This window comes from Erpetoichthys calabaricus, chromosome 9, assembly GCF_900747795.2.
Source record: "Erpetoichthys calabaricus chromosome 9, fErpCal1.3, whole genome shotgun sequence".
Taxonomy (NCBI): Eukaryota; Metazoa; Chordata; class Cladistia; order Polypteriformes; family Polypteridae; genus Erpetoichthys; species Erpetoichthys calabaricus.
This window is the reverse complement of record NC_041402.2, coordinates 42,389,184-42,408,968: the sequence shown is the minus strand read 5'-3', so window position 1 is coordinate 42,408,968 and position 19,785 is coordinate 42,389,184. Positions and strand designations below refer to the sequence as shown.

The 19,785-nt window shown below is 36.9% G+C and overlaps 1 protein-coding gene across 1 annotated transcript in view; it reads left to right on the top strand.

Annotated features, from left to right (window-relative positions):
* The window catches only part of cbfb (core-binding factor subunit beta), a 76,453-nt gene that overhangs the window by 42,935 nt on the left and 13,733 nt on the right, over positions 1-19,785 (top strand). The window contains exons 4-5 of the mRNA XM_028809386.2: positions 16,381-16,497; positions 19,678-19,773. Of these exons, the coding sequence (XP_028665219.1) occupies positions 16,381-16,497; positions 19,678-19,773 (213 nt within the window). The remainder of the gene's footprint in view (positions 1-16,380; positions 16,498-19,677; positions 19,774-19,785) is intronic.

Genomic DNA, 19,785 nt, shown 5'->3' with positions numbered 1-19,785 from the left:
AAACACAGAATATAAACAAGTATTGGGGTGTTGTACATGTTGGAGGGTATTATATTTATTTGGTATTGTATTATTGTTATATAAAGACCTATAGATATGTTGGAATTTTTAAGCACTGTACTAAACTGAACTGTGCTAGCATTGAGAAATCCTGTATATGTCTATGTATATATTCCCAAAAGTAAATGGTGTATGTTTAAAACTTTCCTAATGTTGCTCCACAACTGCCTGATAAATGGTTGGTTATAAAGAGCTTTACAGAGTTTACTAAAAGTCAGAACCTATGCTGTGGTAGAGTAGTTGTGCCTAATATTAAAAAACTGTGTTCTATCGCCTCCTTTAACATCATTATGTCATCATCACAATCTGTATCTGCTATTCCTGTATATGTTGTGTATTCTCCACTCAGATTAACACATCAGAATGAGCTTATTTATCATTTATTAACCTTATGTGATCTGCTGCATATTTATTATCCATATATCCATATAGCCAATAAAAGGTGTCATTTTGCTTGGCTTTTCTCTACATTCATAATGGCTAACACGGTACAACACCCTAGTACTACACATATATCAAAATAAACACATCTTTTTTAAGCTGGCTTATTCTGTCTGATAATTTTAGCTAATTTAAATTCAGTTGTATTTTATTTATTCTGGTTTTATTGTACTATAATATTTTTTATTAATTTTATGTTGTAACTGTTGTTGTTAATGTGCTCTGTAAGGTGTCCTTGTGTGCCTTGAAAGGTGCTTGCCTATAAAGAAAATAAATTATTTTTGTCATTATTACTAATTCTTGTAGATATTAACCACATACTAGGGTTGGGTGATGTGTAAAATTCTCAGGTCAATTAATTATCCCCTAGTGATTTTTTTTTTTTTTTTTTTTTTGCCCAAGGGTGAGGCAACACATTTTTTAACGAAATATATTCTGCTATGCACTGTAAAAAGGTATTAAAGTACTTCGTTTAATATATGAAACCACATACTGATGAACTGGTGGCTAACAAGAAACCAACCTTACCAACCCTGCCAGCTTCTTGGTTTCAAATCAAATGTGCGTCGTGAGCCAAAAAATGTAACCAAATTTATTTATTAACTAAGCAAGAAGTTGGTTGTTTCGAAAGATTCACAGTGAACTTGCATAGTTATTTATGTGTACACCATAGAGCACACTAAATAGATACAATATATCCAATGTTGTTAGCAGAAGTGCTAAAGGCTTGTCTCACCAGCCATTAGTTGTTGGTGCATTTGAATTTTAAAAAAAGTAAAAAATTTAAGTAGTGCAGTATGACATGGTTAGAATGTACCATAGCCATTTTATTTATATTTGTGTGAATAAATGCTAATAAATTGTTTTCTTTATTCATTATTTGCCAACTATTGTTTTAAAGCCTAATAAGTGTTTTGTTTTGCTAAATCACAATTTCAATTTCCAAATCATCCCAAATGGCAAACTTACCAGAGCTGGAAGTGATCTGTCATAGCCTTTAGCAAAATTAAGTGATAACCTTTTCAGTTGTAGTAATAATCTGTGTCAAATTCTTTTGTTGAAGTTTATGGAATGTGTTACCCAGTGATTACACTACTGTACCAAGGATACTGACCCTCTAATGTACTCCTTTCTAATCTCTCCATCCTCATCACACCCAATGCAAATCTCAGCATCTTCAACTGTGCCACCACCAGCTCTGTCTCCTGCTGTCTGGTCAGTGCCACCGTCTCCAACCCATATAACATAGCTGGTCTCACTACTGTCCTGTAGACCTTACCTTTCACTTTTGCTGATATCCATCTGTCACATCTCTTTTTCACCTCTCTTCCACAATCCCCATTATTCTGTACTGTTGATCCCAAGTATTTAAACTCATCCACCTTCGTTAACTCTACTCCTTGCATCCTCACCATTCCACTGACCTCCCTCTCATTTACACACATGTATTCTGTCTTGTTCCTACTGACCTTCATTCCTCTCCTCTCTAGAGCATATCTCCACCTCTCCAGGGTCTCCTCAACCTGCTCCCTACTATTGCTACAGGTCACAATGTCATCAGCAAACATCATAGTCCACGGGGACTCCGGTCTAATCTCGTCTGTCAACCTGTCCATCACCATTGCAAATAAGAAAGGGCTCAGAGCCGATCCCTGATGTAATCCCACCACCACCTTGAATGCATCCGTCACTCCTACCGCAGACCTCACCACTGCTCACACTTCCCTCGTACATATCCTGTACAACTCTTACATACTTCTCTGCCACTACCAACTTCCTCATACGATACCACAACTCCTAACGAGGCACCCTGTCATATGCTTTCTCCGGATCCATAGAGACGCAATGCAACTCCTTCTGGCCTTCTCTATACTTCTCCATCAACACCATCAGAGCAAACATTGCATCTGTGGTGCTCTTTCTTGGCATGAAACCATACTGCTGCTCACTAATCATCACCTCACTTCTTAACCTAGCTTCCACTACTCTTTCCCAAAAATTCATGCTGTGGCTCATCAATTTTATTCCCCTGTAGTTACTGCAGTCCTGCACATCCCCCTTATTCTTAAATATTGTCACCAGTACACTTCTTCTCCACTTCTCAGGCATCCTCTCACTTTCCAAGATTCCATTAAACAATCTGGTTAAAAACTCCACTGCCATCTCTTCCATACACCTCCATGCTTCCATAGGTATGTCATCTGGACCAACAGCTTTTCCATTCTTAATCCTCTTCATAGCTGTTCTTACTTCCTCCTTGCTAATCCGTTGCACTTCCTGATTCACTATCTCCACATCATCCAACCTCTTCTCTCTCGTTCTCTTCATTCATCAGCCTCTCAAAGTACTCTTTCCATCTGCTCAACACACTCATCGCTTGTGAGTATGTTTCCATCTTTATTCTTTATTACCCTAACCTGCTGCACATCTTTCCCAGCTGGGTCCCTCTGACTAGCCAATCGGTACAGGTCTCCTTGTACTCTTGTCTACTTTCTGCATCTCTCTGACTATCCCACTTCTTCTTTGCCATCCTCCATCCTCTGTATACTCTCCTGTATTTCCTCTTTCCAGATGTCACGCCAAGCACCCTTCTTGCTGTCACCCTTACTACATCTGCTGTAGTTTCCCAACTGTCTGGTAATTCTTCACTACCACCCAGTGCCTGTCTCACCTTCTCCCTAAACTCAACCTTGCAGTCTTCCTTTTTTAACTTCCACCATTTGATCCCTGGCTCTTGTAGCGACCCCGGCTGAATAATGGTCAACTCTCAGACTGATGGTTTATGAATTTTATTATCGTTTCCGTGACCTTGTTTCATAAACACACCGTAGGAGCTACAAAAGGCAAAGTACAAAATAAAAAGCATGTAAATAACTTAACATAAACATTCGGAACCTTTGTTTTACATATAACACAGAGAAATTAATACCTTGTTCACTTTTCAGCGAGGTGCTTGTTTGTTAACCCCATATGTCGCCATTTTCCTTTCCTATTCCCGGCAAAACTGCACAATTAATTATGCAAACTAAAGACACCCAATAACTTGTCAAAATAAAAGTCACGCAAACGCTGTGATTCAAGCCCTGCTGAAGTGTCCTTTACAGCTCTGCCCTCACTTTCTTCCTCTTCTTGATGTCCAACGTCATCCTACAGACCACCATCCTATGCTGCTTAACTACACTTTCCCCTGCCACTGCTTTGTAGTCTTCAATCTCCTTCAGATTGACTCTTCTGCATAGGATGTAATCTACCTGTGTGCATCTTCCTCCACTCTTTTTCGTTATCCTATGTTCCTCCCTCTTCTTAAAATACGTATTCACCACAGCCATGTCCATCCTTTTGGCAAAATCCACTATCCTCTGACCTTCTTCATTCCTCTCTTTGACGCCATACCTACCCATCACCTCCTCGTTACCTCTGTTCCCTTCACCAACATGTCCATTGAAATCCGCCCCAATCACCACTTTCTGTCCCTTGGGTACACTGTTCATCACTTCATCCAACTCACTCCAAAAAATCTTCTTTCTCACCCATTGCACACCCAACAACATTCATCATCACACCTCCAATTTCCAGCTTCATTGTCATTACTCTGTCTAACACTCTTTTCACCTCCAGAACACTGTTGGCATACTGTTCCTTCAGAATAACCCCTACCCCATTTCTCCTCCCATCCACACCATGATAGAACAATTTGAATCCACCTCTGATCCACCTGGTCTTTCTCCCCTTCCATTTAGTCTCTTGCACGCACAATATATCAGCCTTCCTTCTCTCCATCATATCTGCTAACTCTCTCCCCTTACCATTCATACTGCCAACAGTCAAAGTTCCTACCCTCAGTTCCACTCTTTACCTTCCTTCTGACACGTCTCCTCCCCAACCAAGCGCCTTCTTCTTCGGCCAACTGTAGCCCAATTTCCGCCAGCACCCTGTTGACTAACAGTACTGGTGGCGGTCGTTGTTAACCCGGGGCTAGACCGATCTGGTATGGAAATTTGTATTGTTGTTCGCATATTGATTTGGCAAAATTTTACACTGGATGCCCTTCCTGACGTAACCCTCCCCATTTATCCGGGCTTGGGACCGGCATGAAGAAACACACTGGTTTGTGCATCCCCTGTGGCTGGGTTAGTGCAATAGCATGTACTTTATAAAACATAATGTATCATCTTGTGAATAATATAAAATAATCAAATATTGCTTCTTAAATAATAAACGTTATTCAATAACCTATTTGTGTGTTGTGAATCTCCATGTAGACACCATTCAACTAAACTGTTTGCCAAGACTCATATCTTTATTTAATTCTACAAGTTTCATACATACAGTGGTGTGAAAAACTATTTGCCCCCTTCCTGATTTCTTATTCTTTTGCATGTTTGTCACACAAAATGTTTCTGATCATCAAACACATTTAACCATTAGTCAAATATAACACAAGTAAACACAAAATGCAGTTTTTAAATGATGGTGTTTATTATTTAGGGAGAAAAAAAATCCAAACCTACATGGCCCTGTGTGAAAAAGTAATTGCCCCCTTGTTAAAAAATAACCTAACTGTGGTGTATCACACCTGAGTTCAATTTCCGTAGCCACCCCCAGGCCTGATTACTGCCACACCTGTTTCAATCAAGAAATCACTTAAATAGGAGCTGCCTGACACAGAGAAGTAGACCAAAAGCACCTCAAAAGCTAGACATCATGCCAAGATCCAAAGAAATTCAGGAACAAATGAGAACAGAAGTAATTGAGATCTATCAGTCTGGTAAAGGTTATAAAGCCATTTCTAAAGCTTTGGGACTCCAGCGAACTACAGTGAGAGCCATTATCCACAAATGGCAAAAACATGGAACAGTGGTGAACCTTCCCAGGAGTGGCCGGCCGACCAAAATTACCCCAAGAGCGCAGAGACGACTCATCCGAGAGGTCACAAAAGACCCCAGGACAACGTCTAAAGAACTGCAGGCCTCACTTGCCTCAATTAAGGTCAGTGTTCACGACTCCACCATAAGAAAGAGACTGGGCAAAAACGGCCTGCATGGCAGATTTCCAAGACGCAAACCACTGTTAAGCAAAAAGACCATTAGGGCTCGTCTCAATTTTGCTAAGAAACATCTCAATGATTGCCAAGACTTTTGGGAAAATACCTTGTGGACTGATGAGACAAAAGTTGAACTTTTTGGAAGGCAAATGTCCCGTTACATCTGGCGTAAAAGGAACACAGCATTTCAGAAAAAGAACATCATACCAACAGTAAAATATGGTGGTGGTAGTGTGATGGTCTGGGGTTGTTTTGCTGCTTCAGGACCTGGAAGGCTTGCTGTGATAGATGGAACCATGAATTCTACTGTCTACCAAAAAATCCTGAAGGAGAATGTCCGGCCATCTGTTCGTCAACTCAAGCTGAAGCGTTCTTGGGTGCTGCAACAGGACAATGACCCAAAACACACCAGCAAATCCACCTCTGAATGGCTGAAGAAAAACAAAATGAAGACTTTGGAGTGGCCTAGTCAAAGTCCTGACCTGAATCCAATTGAGATGCTATGGCATGACCTTAAAAAGGCGGTTCATGCTAGAAAACCCTCAAATAAAGCTGAATTACAACAATTTTGCAAAGATGAGTGGGCCAAAATTCCTCCAGAGCGCTGTAAAAGACTCATTGCAAGTTATCGCAAACGCTTGATTGCAGTTATTGCTGCTAAGGGTGGCCCAACCAGTTATTAGGTTCAGGGGGCAATTACTTTTTCACACAGGGCCATGTAGGTTTGGACTTTTTTTTCTCCCTAAATAATAAAAACCATCATTTACAAACTGCATTTTGTGTTTACTTGTGTTATATTTGACTAATGGTTAAATGTGTTTGATGATCAGAAACATTTTGTGTGACAAACATGCAAAAGAATAAGAAATCAGGAAGGGGGCAAATAGTTTTTCACACCACTGTATACAGTATATTCAGTTGCTCACTTGTAGCAGTCATGTTAATCAGTCTCAAAAATGTGTCTTGACAGTTTTTGGGCAAGAAGGAAGCATTTTGAAATGAGGATCTAGAGTTGATGATTGTTAACAGCGACATTGAATGAATAGAACATAAAAGAAAAAGAACTGGCCATCGTGACTGATAATGCCACTATTATGGAGGTATTTCAAGTTGGCTGCTTTGTGCACATGCTTACTTTTGTAACATAGGCTGCTCTGAAAATTCCAACAATGACCTGTTTGCTTTGCAAGGTGAGGTGCGTTGTAAGGTCCTCTTATCTTTAGGGTCTCTTAACTTTAGAGATAAAAACTGCTATAGCTTCTATGTTTTTTTGGGGATGAGGTGAATTAAATGGAAGCTTGATGCTAAACACTGTCTCCTGTGCAGATTGTTTAGGCTCTACTCATTTGGATATTGACTGAGATTACATTTCTGGGTGTTGTCAACATAAATAATTTCTCAAATTTGTTGTGTTATAACAACAAATAACTTCTATGGAGCTGGAACAATGCAAGATATTTTTCCAGAGGTACTTTTTGAAGCCTTAGTGACCAACTGAATAGGTTACACAGGATGCCATGAAGTTGGGTGACACAGGACTTACATACTTGAAGACTGACTCCATTTGGTCTCATGGCTTTTCCTTTGTATAGCCTCCGCAGTTGTCTATCTATCTATCTATCTATCTATCTATCTATCTATCTATCTATCTATCTATCTATCTATCTATCTATCTATCTATCTATCTATCTATCTATCTATCTATCTATCTATCTATCTATCTATCTATCTATCTATCTATCTATCTATCTATCTATCTATCTATCTATCTATCTATCTATCTATCTATCTATCTATCTATCTATCTATCTATCTATCTATCTATCTATCTATCTATCTATCTATCTATCTATCTATCTATCTATCTATCTATCTATCTATCTATCTATCTATCTATCTATCTATCTATCTATCTATCTATCTATCTATCTATCTATCTATCTATCTATCTATCTATCTATCTATCTATCTATCTATCTATCTATCTATCTATCTATCTATCTATCTATCTATCTATCTATCTATCTATCTATCTATCTATCTATCTAGTTTTAAGTTTTGTTGTTTTTTTTTTTTTGCCTATAAGCTTCCTTTCCTTCATTTGTGAATATAGTCGGGGTTACCTAGAAATGAGGAAACAGTACGCGGAGTGTTGCAGATTGCTTAGATGACCCACTCCAGAACCAGCAATGGTAATCCACGGTGGCAAACCAGGTTGCGACCCAATGGTTGAGAAACGCTGTCTTAAGCAACCCACTGTGATCCACTGGTTGAGAAACACTGACTTAAGCAAATCACCACAACCCACTCATGGACCAATGATGGCAACTCACAACCAGCTGGCATTGCAATCCAGTGGTTGAGAAACATTGCCTTACATGGACCTACCGTGCAGCCGCTGAGACACAAAGATTGGCTTGTGTTACTCTGTGTAATCATACCAGATGAAATCTGTCCAGCATTATAAAGGTTTCAGGAATTTTAGATTAGGTCAACTCTCCACAATTCACAAAATGGCACAATATCTGAATGGGCCATGACTTGCAATGAAAACTGATAATTTATCCATTGTACAGTGGAACCTCGGTTCACAACCATAATTCGTTCCAAAACTCGTAAACCGATTTGGTCATGAACCAAAGCAATTTTCCCCATAGGATAGTATGTAAATACAATTAATCCATTCCAGACGGTACGAACTGTATGTAAATATATATTTTTTAAAGATTTTTAAGCACAAATATAGTTAATTATACCATAGAATGCACATCATAATAGTAAACTAAATGTAAAAACATTGAATAACACTGAGAAAACCTTGAACAATAGAGAAAACTAACATTGCAAGAGTTCGCGCTATAGCCTTACGACCCGATCGCTGTATAAACACTTTTTTTTTTTTTAAAGAGTTTTAAGCACAGGGGGAAAAAAAGGAACATTTGAACAAATCCGAACTTTATTTAAAAAATAACCGCAAGCAACCAAGGAAGTAACATTGCAGCAGTCCACGCTATAGCCTTACAACCCGATCACAGGGAAAAAAAATGAACATTTGAAAAATCCGTAACTTAATAAACAACCAAGAAAAGTAACATTGCAACAATTCACGCTACGAACCGAAAAATTAACATTTGAAAAATCCGTAATACAAAAACTAACCATAAACCACCAAGAGAACTAACCTTGCATGAGTCGAGTTCTGGCATGAAGTGAGGAGGAACTGGGTGGAGAGGAGGTTACAGTGCTTAGAAGCCATGGTTAACTGCAAAAGCACACGAAATTCTATAGAGCATAAAGAGTTCACAGGTAAAGCACGCACATCTGACGGAGAACAATGAACAGGGAGAGGCTGAACACGTGCTTAAGTACAGTAATCGGCGCATACGAACCGGAAGGGAAATGAAATAGAGCACAGAGTTCACAATGAAAGCATGCACGTCTAACCGAGAACAATGCAACACGTGTGGAAATCATCGGCGTGCAGAAACCGAAAGGGAAACTGGCTTGTTCGTATGCCGAGTGTGTGGTCGTGAACCGAGGCAAAAGTTTGGCGAACTTTTTGGTCGTAAACCGATTTGTACATGTACCGAGACGTTCGTGAACTGAGGTTCCACTGTATTTGAAAGTGATCAAACAATCCTTTCCTCTTTGCTTTTATTCTTGCTCTGGCTCTCCCCCCCTCTATTTTTGGACAAACAGCTCCACCAGCAAGGTGAAATGTAGCTGCTTAGGCACTTGGGATTGCAGTGCTACCAACTAAATTATGGGAGTATTTAATGTACTCCACCATTTGTATCTCTTACGATTTCAGGTGTTGCAAATGTAAGTAGCATTAAAGTCCCCTTTGCTCTGTCTGTGATTTCTCCAAAAACTTCACAAGTTAAAAGCAGATGAGATAAGCCAGAATTAGAGTACCCAGCACCCAGAATGAACTAATGAGGTACAAGTGATCCGTGTACTGATATATTTGTGGATTGTACATTTAGACCACCATTTTTGAGAAAAAAATTCTTTGGGTCATATGTAACTAGATATTTTAATTAATATATATGGTATTTAAATTAACTTGTAGAGTTGTCTTTTTATTTTTATTTACAGTATTTATTTTGTAAATGCTGTGTAATTCAAGGCTGTTGATGACATATGTAATTAAAATGTACTGAAAGAGTGACAATAAAATTAAAAAAGCAATAATAGTGCCATCTTGTTCCAAAACATTTCATTTTATTCCCAACTAGCATGCTCAAGAGGAAAAAAAAAGACTTGTTTGTAAGCAGATAATCCATCCATCCATCCATTTTCCAACCCGCTGAATCCGAACACAGGGTCACGGGGGTCTGCTGGAGCCAATCCCAGCCAACACAGGGCACAAGGCAGGAAACAATCCTGGGCAGGGTGCCAACCCACCGCAGTAAGCAGATAATCTAAAGTGAAATATATATGTTCAGACACGACACACTGCCACTATTTGCCACACCAGTTTCTTTAAATTTATTTCAGATTAGATGTGTACTGAGTAGGAGTGAGATATTCCCATTGCTTTTACCACATTTGTTCAAACTTATTTATACTTTTCTGATCTGGTTTTTTTAGGCTGATAGTAATCACCGATTTCATGTTACTAGATTGGCAGATTCAGGTTTTGTTTCCCTTTTAGCTCTTTTAAAAACTTTACACAAAGCCCGTGCATAACCATATGGGTATAAGCCATATTTTCTATATTAAAGTGTTAACAGTAGTATTTTTATAAATAAGCTATAGACCACAGGTGTTGCCTGTTCATTTTTTAATTGACAAAATGAAATTCTATAGGATTATTTTCAGTGAACATATCAATTACTAAAATAAATACAATTCCCTTAAAATTCATACTTAATTAATGAATAAAATATTTGCAGAAAATATGTGAAAATATCCATAATACATGTAGCAAAAAAGAAAAAAACGCTTCTCATAATTACAAGCTGTCATTGTTTAATTTATTCTGCAATGTGCTCATCTGAAACAAAGATTAATTTTAGAAAATAGTTTTCACCATTTATCTAACAAAAGATATATATATATTCTCACACTTTGATCCAATTAATTGATTCTGGCAGTGAAGCACTACTTAAATGTAGATACACATGGTCTTTTCAGTTTTAATCAATTTTAATCATTAATTTTTTCTGTTAAAATATACTTTTACTATATTTATAGTTTTGTTTTTTATAATGTACCGGCTAGATATTGCTAATTCTTGAGGTGTAATTATAAATATGGATTATTGTTTTAATTGTGCAGTTCTTGTTTCTTACCAAAACATACTGTATGACACACAAATGAAAAACAAACACAGTACAAACTGTTAAAAGCTGAAAATCTAGGAAATGTACCTAAGATATCAAGGCTAACATGCTTAACAAGTTTACAAGTAAAACTGTCAAATTTTGCTGATAAGCTAACATGCCTAATGTTTAATAAGCAGCAGTTTCAAGTTTTCCTTTATCTCTTCTTTTTCTAATTGAAAATGTGTGCTGCTGTCCAAACTCAGAGAAGCAGTGTCTATTTTAAAGGACAAAATATAAAAAGGTCTGAATTCATTAAAGTAGCTAGGGCTGACACAAATAGTAATCATAATCAATAATAATTGATTATTAAAAATGTTGATGCCTTTCATTGATTAGTTGATTCCATCATTAACCTGAGTAGTTGTGCTGCACCTTTGCTTCACTACTTCATACTGTATATATAAACAGTTGTTAAAAAATTTGTGTGAAATTAAAATAGCTGTTGAAATTACTGCTTGCCATCTTTTTTTTGTGCTGACTTATCAGTTGTGCCTTCATTAATTATTGTACATTTTTATGCAGAACGTTTTAGCTGAGCAGGTAATGCAGTAAATGTGGTTTATATATGGAAAAAAAATGTTTGCTGTTTTGTGGACCACCCTAAACAGAAACAAATACACACAGTAAAGTGATGTTTGGGCTTAAGCAATCCACTTATAATTTTAAATAGAGTGAATTTTATGTCATGCATTACTTTCCATAAACACTTCCCTTGGCAAGAAGAGTATATAATTTATAAAAAAAGCAATCTTGATGGAACAGGTAAGAAGTATGTAGCAATAAGACATGCTCACTTAATCATAGTTTCCCGTGGTATTTAAAATGTGTTGCCTTTTTGTAGTAGTGTGTCTCATGTTCCATTTTTTTCTCTATTCTATATAAAGGCAAATGACTTTCCTCACTATCTAAGGCTAGAGTCTGATGCCTTCATTCATGATTTTCTAAATGATACCCTCTGCCTGCAGATTTATAATTAGAAAGGATACAATCATAGACATCTTTGAGTAATGTTCTGGTGCTTTATCGTATTACAGTGCATTGATCTTTTTTCCTACCAAATGTGGTTATCCAGGGACTCTCCCTGAGCCTAGTTCTTGGAGATAATTTCTTATTCCGCATGCACCAGTTTCCAGAGTTAGGCCTCAATGAAAGGCACTTTTCCAGAAAATGGAATGCAAGTTTACATCTTCTCCTGTTTTCTGTACCCTCAAAATTCTTCTTCTATCCCACAGATGATGGCAGAGAGCCCATTTAAAATTAGTGTAGTTTAAAGTCGACATGGGGGCCTATTCTACAGTCAACTTAAGAGAGCCCATTCAGAGCACCAGGAGAAGTATGTTGTGAATGGCTGCATGCCCTGAGAAAGCAGAAACATTCTGACACTTTAAAACAGTTTTCAGACAGAAATGTTGGTAATTATAAACAGGGTAGAGGCCAGTCATATAACAGGATATATTCTTATATATGGTAATTTTGTGCAGAGTGGATTTTTTCCATCTGTGGCTTGTTTGCTTTGGGAATTTTGTCATGAAAAAGTTTTAAGGTGATAAGCAATTAATTTATAAAAATATTTAGTTATCTTTTAAATTAAAGTGTTAGCCAAAGCATTTTCTAGATTGTCCTGCGGTGGGTTGGCACTCTGCCCAGGATTGTTTCCTGCCTTGTGCCCTGTGTTGGCTGGGATTGGCTCCAGCAGACCCCCGTGACCCTGTGTTCGGATTCAGCGGGTTGGAAAATGGATGGACGGATGGATTTTCTAGATTTTATTTTTTCATGAATTCAGCTTTTGTTTTTTTTTTTTAAGAACTGGTTTAATTATGACAGCAAATTCTTTAAACTGTATACTTTATGTACTGTACTTGCCTATCAAACTCTATTCGTTAATTGTATTATTGGTAATGTTAGAATAAAATTTATTGCTGGTAATCGGTCTAGATTTATCTTTTTTTTTTCTCTCATTTTGCTCAAGTTTTACTTTGTGAGCCTGTATCAGGTGTATATTTTGACTTTTAAACCACTGAATAAAGCAGACATAGGAGAAAGTTGTTTATGAAATAGTTGATATTTAGCTTGTAATGCATGCAGGTGGTTATGCTGTTTGCAGAAAGCATTCATTTTGTTAAGCCCATGACCCCAGGTTTAGCCATGAGACCACCATTAACCCAGAATGAGAATGTATTAAAATTATTGAAGTATTAACACATATAAAGTAGGATATAACATTTGAACAAAAACAATGCATTATACAGTAATGTATCACATGCAACCTATGCGGTTAAAATTTCTGAATTTTAATGTATTTTTATCTTAAATTACTACATTCACTAAAGAGTGTAACATCCTTTTAGTGCTTAGAGGTCTTTTAGCAAAGTGGCTAAACCTTGCAGAATCAAACTTGGATAGGGTGCTAGTCCATCATGGACAACACTTCCACGCTCCCATCCCCCGCTCCCAAACATCAAAGACAAACGGGCAAAATAGTTCATAAAAATGGACAGAGTATGAAGAATATGTATGAGAACACATTCAGAAGATGGCAAGCGCAGTGCACAAAGAGACCAGGCTGTTGCCAAGGTCATGGGGGCTGGAACAAAATAAAGCTGATCCCATCATCACTGTTTTGTTAAGTAAATTTTTAAAAATGTAAAATCCTGTTAAAGGTTCATGGTGGGTGTTTTTTTTTTTTTTTTTTTTTTTTAACCCAATGTTGGACAGGCAGTTGTGTTCTGCTTCTGGTGACTACTTTGTGTGTGAGAAATAAGTCTAATATTAAATAAGTTTATTTTTATCTAAGTGTAAATGTAGTAAATCATTATAAAAACATTATTAAATTTACACTGTAGTTATATTTAATTTTGCAATATGATTAATTTTACAAAGTGTAGTTATTGTGTTTTAGAGTTTTCTTTCTTAATATTACTTGTATTATTAATGGTAGGAAGATTGGTTTGTTTTAGTAGATAAAAAATGCTGCTAAATATACTGTTTATTAAAATATTTGTACATACAGTACTTGTTGTGTACAAAAGGAGTGTGTGTTGTTTGACTGGTCTAGTCAGAGCCGTTTAAGTACTGCTTGATCTCATAAATATCATAATTTTATGTTGGTGATAGAGAATTTTGTTTTATGTTGTTGCATGAAGGAAGCAAATTTTGGGCTTGGTTGTAAAATTATCCTTCCCTTTACAGTCTCTCTCAATCCTAATATATCTGCACTAAAAGCTTAAGGAAGTTATTTTTTTCATCTTCTGAAAATTATTTCTGATAGAAGGGTTTGGTTGGGTATGTGGTCCACATAGCATGACATAATGATTAATATATTGGGAGAAAAGTAAACTGTATGTGGGTCCAATATTTAAGCATTTACCTGCAACCATTGTGACAGAGGCACTGTCGACCCCTTGAACCCTCAGACCAGACGTCAGACACCAGATAAAAGTCCAATAGTAATATTTATTTGAACAAATAAGTGCACAAAGCACCCTACTCTCCACAATATACGAACAATAAACAAATCAATAACCAATCCTCCACTCCCAGACGCTTAGCCACCCTGCCTCCCAACTCGGCTCATCGTCTGGGTTTTCCCATAGTCCTTTTATATTCCCTGACCCGGAAGTGTTTCCAATCGCTCAGTCCATGTGATCTCCTATCACTTCCGGGTCAGATAAAAATCCTTTTCTTCATCCCAGAAGCACATCATTTCCCTTGTCGCCTTGCCTATGACATACTTCCAATTCGGGGAACCTCTATGCCGTAGGGAGAGCTCCATCTGGCGGCCTGGGGGTGTTGGCCGGGATGACAGGCCGGCCATCCCTCACACCATCTATTTATACACTTTTTTTTATATTAATGAAGAAATAAATGTTTTGTTTTGAGTATTTGGTTTGAGTCAGTATTTCAAATGATTCATGCAGAAATTGCTGCATTACTTGTTAAAATACTACCAGTCTGAAATTTATGTTGTATTAATATTTTTTGTGATTGAACTTTTCTTTGTAGGTTTTACTTATTCTACAAATCTGTTCTAATGTTTTCCAGATTTTTAGTTTAAATTTTCAATTTCACTTTAAAGAAAAGACCTTTATAATTACATGTATTTTCAAGATAAACTATATGGTACAGAAGGCAGAATTAAGAGACCAGATTAATTTATGAATTAGATATACATATTTCAAGTAAGGAATGAGTTTGGTTAGACTTCTTGTATATGAATGTCCTACTTAGTATATATATTTATTTATAATATATATATTTATGTATATTTATTTATAATATATATTTGTGTGTGTGTGTGTATACACACTAATCAGTCACAACATTAAAGCCACCCGCCTAATAGTTTGTATGCCTCCCTCATGCTGCGGAAACATCTGACTTGTTGAGGACTGGACTCCTAAAGACCTCTAGAGGTGTCCTGTGGTATCTGACATCAAGATGTTATCAGCAGATCTTATAAGTTCTGTATCCTAAGAAGTGGGGCCTCCATTGATCTGACTAGTTTCTCCAGCACATTCAACAGATCCTCAATTGTATTGAGATCTGGAGAATTTGGAAGCCAAGTAAACATCTTGAAATTTTTGATGTTCCTCAAACCATTCCTGAACAAGGTTTTGCAGTTTGGCAGGGCGTATTATCCTGATGAAAGACGCCATTGCTATCAGGGAATATTGTTGCCATGAAGGTGTGTACATGGTCTGCCACAATATTTAGGTAGGTGGTACACATCGTAGTAACATCCACATGAATGCCAGGACCCAAGTTTTTCCAGCAGAACATTGCCCAGAGCATCACACTGTCTCAGCCAGCTTGCCTTCTTCCTATTATCCTACGACCATCTCTTCCCCAGATAAACAATGCATGCCACTTGGCTGATCTGACCTTTGTCACATTTTCTAATACATTTTTTTCAGCAGTTTGTGCTACAGTAGTTTTTTTTTTTTTTTGTGGGATAGAACCAGAAAGGCTAGCATTTGCTCTCCAAGCACACCAAATTGCCTTGGGCACCCATGTCCCTGTTGCTAGTTCACCAGTTGTCATCCTTCGGGCTTCTTTTGGTAGGAATTAACCACTGCATCCCGAGAACATCCCACAAGACCTGTCATTTTGGAGGTGGTCTGGCCCAGTCATTTAGCCATCATAATTTGGCCCCTGTCAGGTACTCAGATCCTTTGTTTGTTGATTTTCTTTTTCTTCTTCCAACACATCACTTTCAAAAACTGTTCACTTGCTGCCTAATATATCCCACCCCTTGACAGATGCCATTGTAAAGAGATAATCAATGTTATTCAGTTCACCTGTGAGTGCTTTTAATGCTGAGGCTGATCAGTGTGTGTACTGTATGTGTGTTTGTGTGTGTATGTAGTACTTGAAATTAAAGTTTAGTGGTGTTTATTGAAAGAGGAACAGGTATTAAACAAGTGGCTTAGATGGTAGAAGTGAAATTATGATTTAAATGTGTGGTTCTTTCTGTTTTATTAAACACTGCCATATGTTTTATTGCAGGTCTATCTCAAGGCCCCTATGATACTTAATGGAGTCTGTGTTATATGGAAAGGATGGATTGATTTGCAGAGACTTGATGGTATGGGGTGCCTGGAGTTTGATGATGAAAGAGCCCAGGTACATCATGGAAATATTTCTCTTTTGCTTGGAAAATATCTGCATTGCTTTTTATTAGTTTCATATCCTTAAAGGGATCTTAATTGGGTTTCTAGGTAATAAAAAGAAAACATGTTTATGCAGAGTAAAAGTATCCATCTTGATGTTTCACCTTTTCTTAATAGTCTGCTAGTGGAAAAATAAAAAAATTGAGAAAGATGGAAGGTAAAATTTTTCAAGGTAAAATTACAGTCAGGGCTAATGCAGGTTACTGTTGAAGAAAAAAAACAAAGTGTTCAAGGAATCCATGGCTTTGTTAAGTCCATCTGAACAACTATCTGCTAGACCAAAAAATATAAGACCATTTTCTCCTTGTCCCCTTTTATGTATATAGATTATCCCAAGTGCACACTTTTTCATGAGAGTAAAGTAACATAACAGGCAATGGTAAATTATAAAATCTTTAAATGTTTAGTAAAGCTTTTTTTTATTAGAATTTTTTAAAGTTGCATGGAAAATATGGTGGGTTCAAAACAGGGGACCTCCTCTCCTACCAAGTCAATGAATTATATGTTAATTCACTTACCTCCTTACACAGCTATGCCCCTTCATGGAATCTATTTGCCATCAGCAAAAGGATTAACATTCATTGGTATCTTTGAATCTAGGGAAGGAAGGCTTGTAGTGCCCGGCACGTGTCTTTTCGAAACTTGACTTAATGCAGGTTTCTGAAACAGTAAAAATTTGGTATCATATCCCTTTAAATACTATTGATGTTTCATATTTGACTCTGCAATTCAGTTTCATATCAATGGTGTTATTTATGTATTAAATGCATTTATGTTATTTAAGTAGAACTGATCATTCAAAATAATAATTAAAGAAATAAATAAATGAAATTACACGCTCGTCTGGTGTTACTTGCCAGTATGCTTTCTTTTAGACAAAAAATGCCTTTCATCCTTGCATAGGATGAGAAGTTCATCTGTGATGTTTATGTACCCAGGAGGTTGCAGGGATACCGTGGTTTGTATGAATGAGCAAGTGTTAGTAAAATCCTGATATAGTTAACTCAGAGTTATGAAATAAAGTACACACTACCCTCATAAAGTTGTTTTTTAATCTGTACTAAAAATGTTTGTGTTAGCCATAACACATTTATTGTTGTTGTGGCAGAGCATAAAGTAACCCTAACCCTAATAAATGGCTATACAGTCACATATGTCCATAGCATTCTTATATACTGATACAGTAGTTGTATAATGATTTAAAGAGTGCAAGTTGATTTTACTTTTTTTTCCCCCCAAAGTTAACTAAAATGTGAGGGATTACATCCATCCATCCATCCATCCATTAACCAACCCCCTATATCCTAACTACAGGGTCACAGGGGTCTGCTGGAGCCAATCCCAGCCAACACAGGGCGCAAGGCAGGAAACAAACACCAGGCAGGAGCGCCAGCCCACCGCAGGGCACACACACACACCCACACACTAAGCACACACTAGGAACAATTTAGAATCACCAGTGCACCTAACCTGCATGTCTTTGGACTGTGGGAGGAAACTGGAGCACCTGGATGAAACCCACGCAGACACGGGGAGAACATGCAAAGTCCACGCAGGGAGGACCCGGGAAGTGATCCCAGGTCTCCTTACTGCGAGGTGGCAGCACTACCAACTGCGGCACCGTGCCACCTGAGGGATTACAATTACACATATTAGGAAACAGCGTTAACTTTCAGCAAATTTATTTTATAAATAAGTATATATAATATATATCCTTTATATATTATATATACTCATATATATGCATAGATATACACAGTATATCTATGTGTGTGTATACATACACACAATACACCAAACAATCATTTATAATGCATCTTGAGACACATTTGGACAAATACTCTGTCCTGAACAGAAGCTAATTTGTGTGCCTTTAATATTCTGTGCTGACTTCAAAGCACAGTTGGCGGTGGTGAAGTCCTGAGCTGAGCAGGTACAATGCCAGGATGTTACTCAGCCCCCCTGGATGGATTCTGCTTTGCACCTGTAGAAGCGTTTGAGCATACAGTAAACAGAGACATCTAGGCTTTCCGTGGATATCTGAAAATAAACACTAATTTGAGGTTTTAGGCCAAATTCACTAATTGGCAATTTAACCAAATATAGCATCCTTTGATTTACAAGAATCTAACTAACTTTAATCTGTATTTTTACTTTAAGTACAATTTCTTCAAAGGTGATATCAGTTACTTAAGTTTTCTAGCTCAATAAACTTTGCCAAGGCTACTTCAGACTTTTCATGGTCTTGTGGTGTTTTTCTTAATTTGTCATTACTTAATTATATAGTACACTAAGAAATATAACAATGTGTACCTTTATTTAGAATTTATTTTTATATTTCTTAGAATGTTATTTTATAATTGTTACTTAATTTGTTTAAAATAGACCTTTACAACTTACATTGCTATTGTACAGTTTACTGTAATATTCCCATTAAATGGTTATAGTACAGATGTGACTTAGCAGAATGAATTTTGGAAACTTTCATTAATGAAACAAAATAGAATGAATTAATTATAGACATTGTTAGGTTTGATTTTCAAATAAGCTTTTTTTGTGGTGATAGTGATCCTTTGGAAAAAAAATCTAATGGATATGATAATAGCAAAATTGCTGTTTATGTATTTTCAACATGATCGTTGTTGGCTTGGACAGTTTAGACAATGAAAAAATATAAAATCTTGTCACTTTCATGGCAGCAATACTCAACACAAACTTGGGAGATGATACAATCTTCCATTGTGTTGTATGATGATTTAAGGTTTGAAAGAAGTAGTTTTAGTTTAGTAGGTTTAGTTTTTAATTTCTGTTTATTCTTTTATTGTCCACGTATTAACCCTGTAAAGAATAATGTTAGCAAAGCACACATTTTGTGATTATCGGATATCATTTTATTTTGATCATAAACTATCAGTGGAAGTATTATTTTGCCCATGCCTCTTTTACCATTTTAAGGTCAGGGTGGACCTGGAACTTGTGCTTAAGGCTAAAACCAGGTATAACGTTTTACCTTTTTATGATGCAGTAGAATGAAATCAATATTTACACTTTTTAATAATTTTCAGTACGGTAAAATCCACATTTACACTTTTTATAAGTCTGTGACATTATATATGTCAATGTCTTGGAACAGCATGAAGATGCACTGGCACAGCAGGCTTTTGAAGAAGCTAGAAGGAGAACAAGAGACTTTGAGGACAGAGACAGGTCTCATCGAGAAGATTTGGAGGTGAGCCTTGTT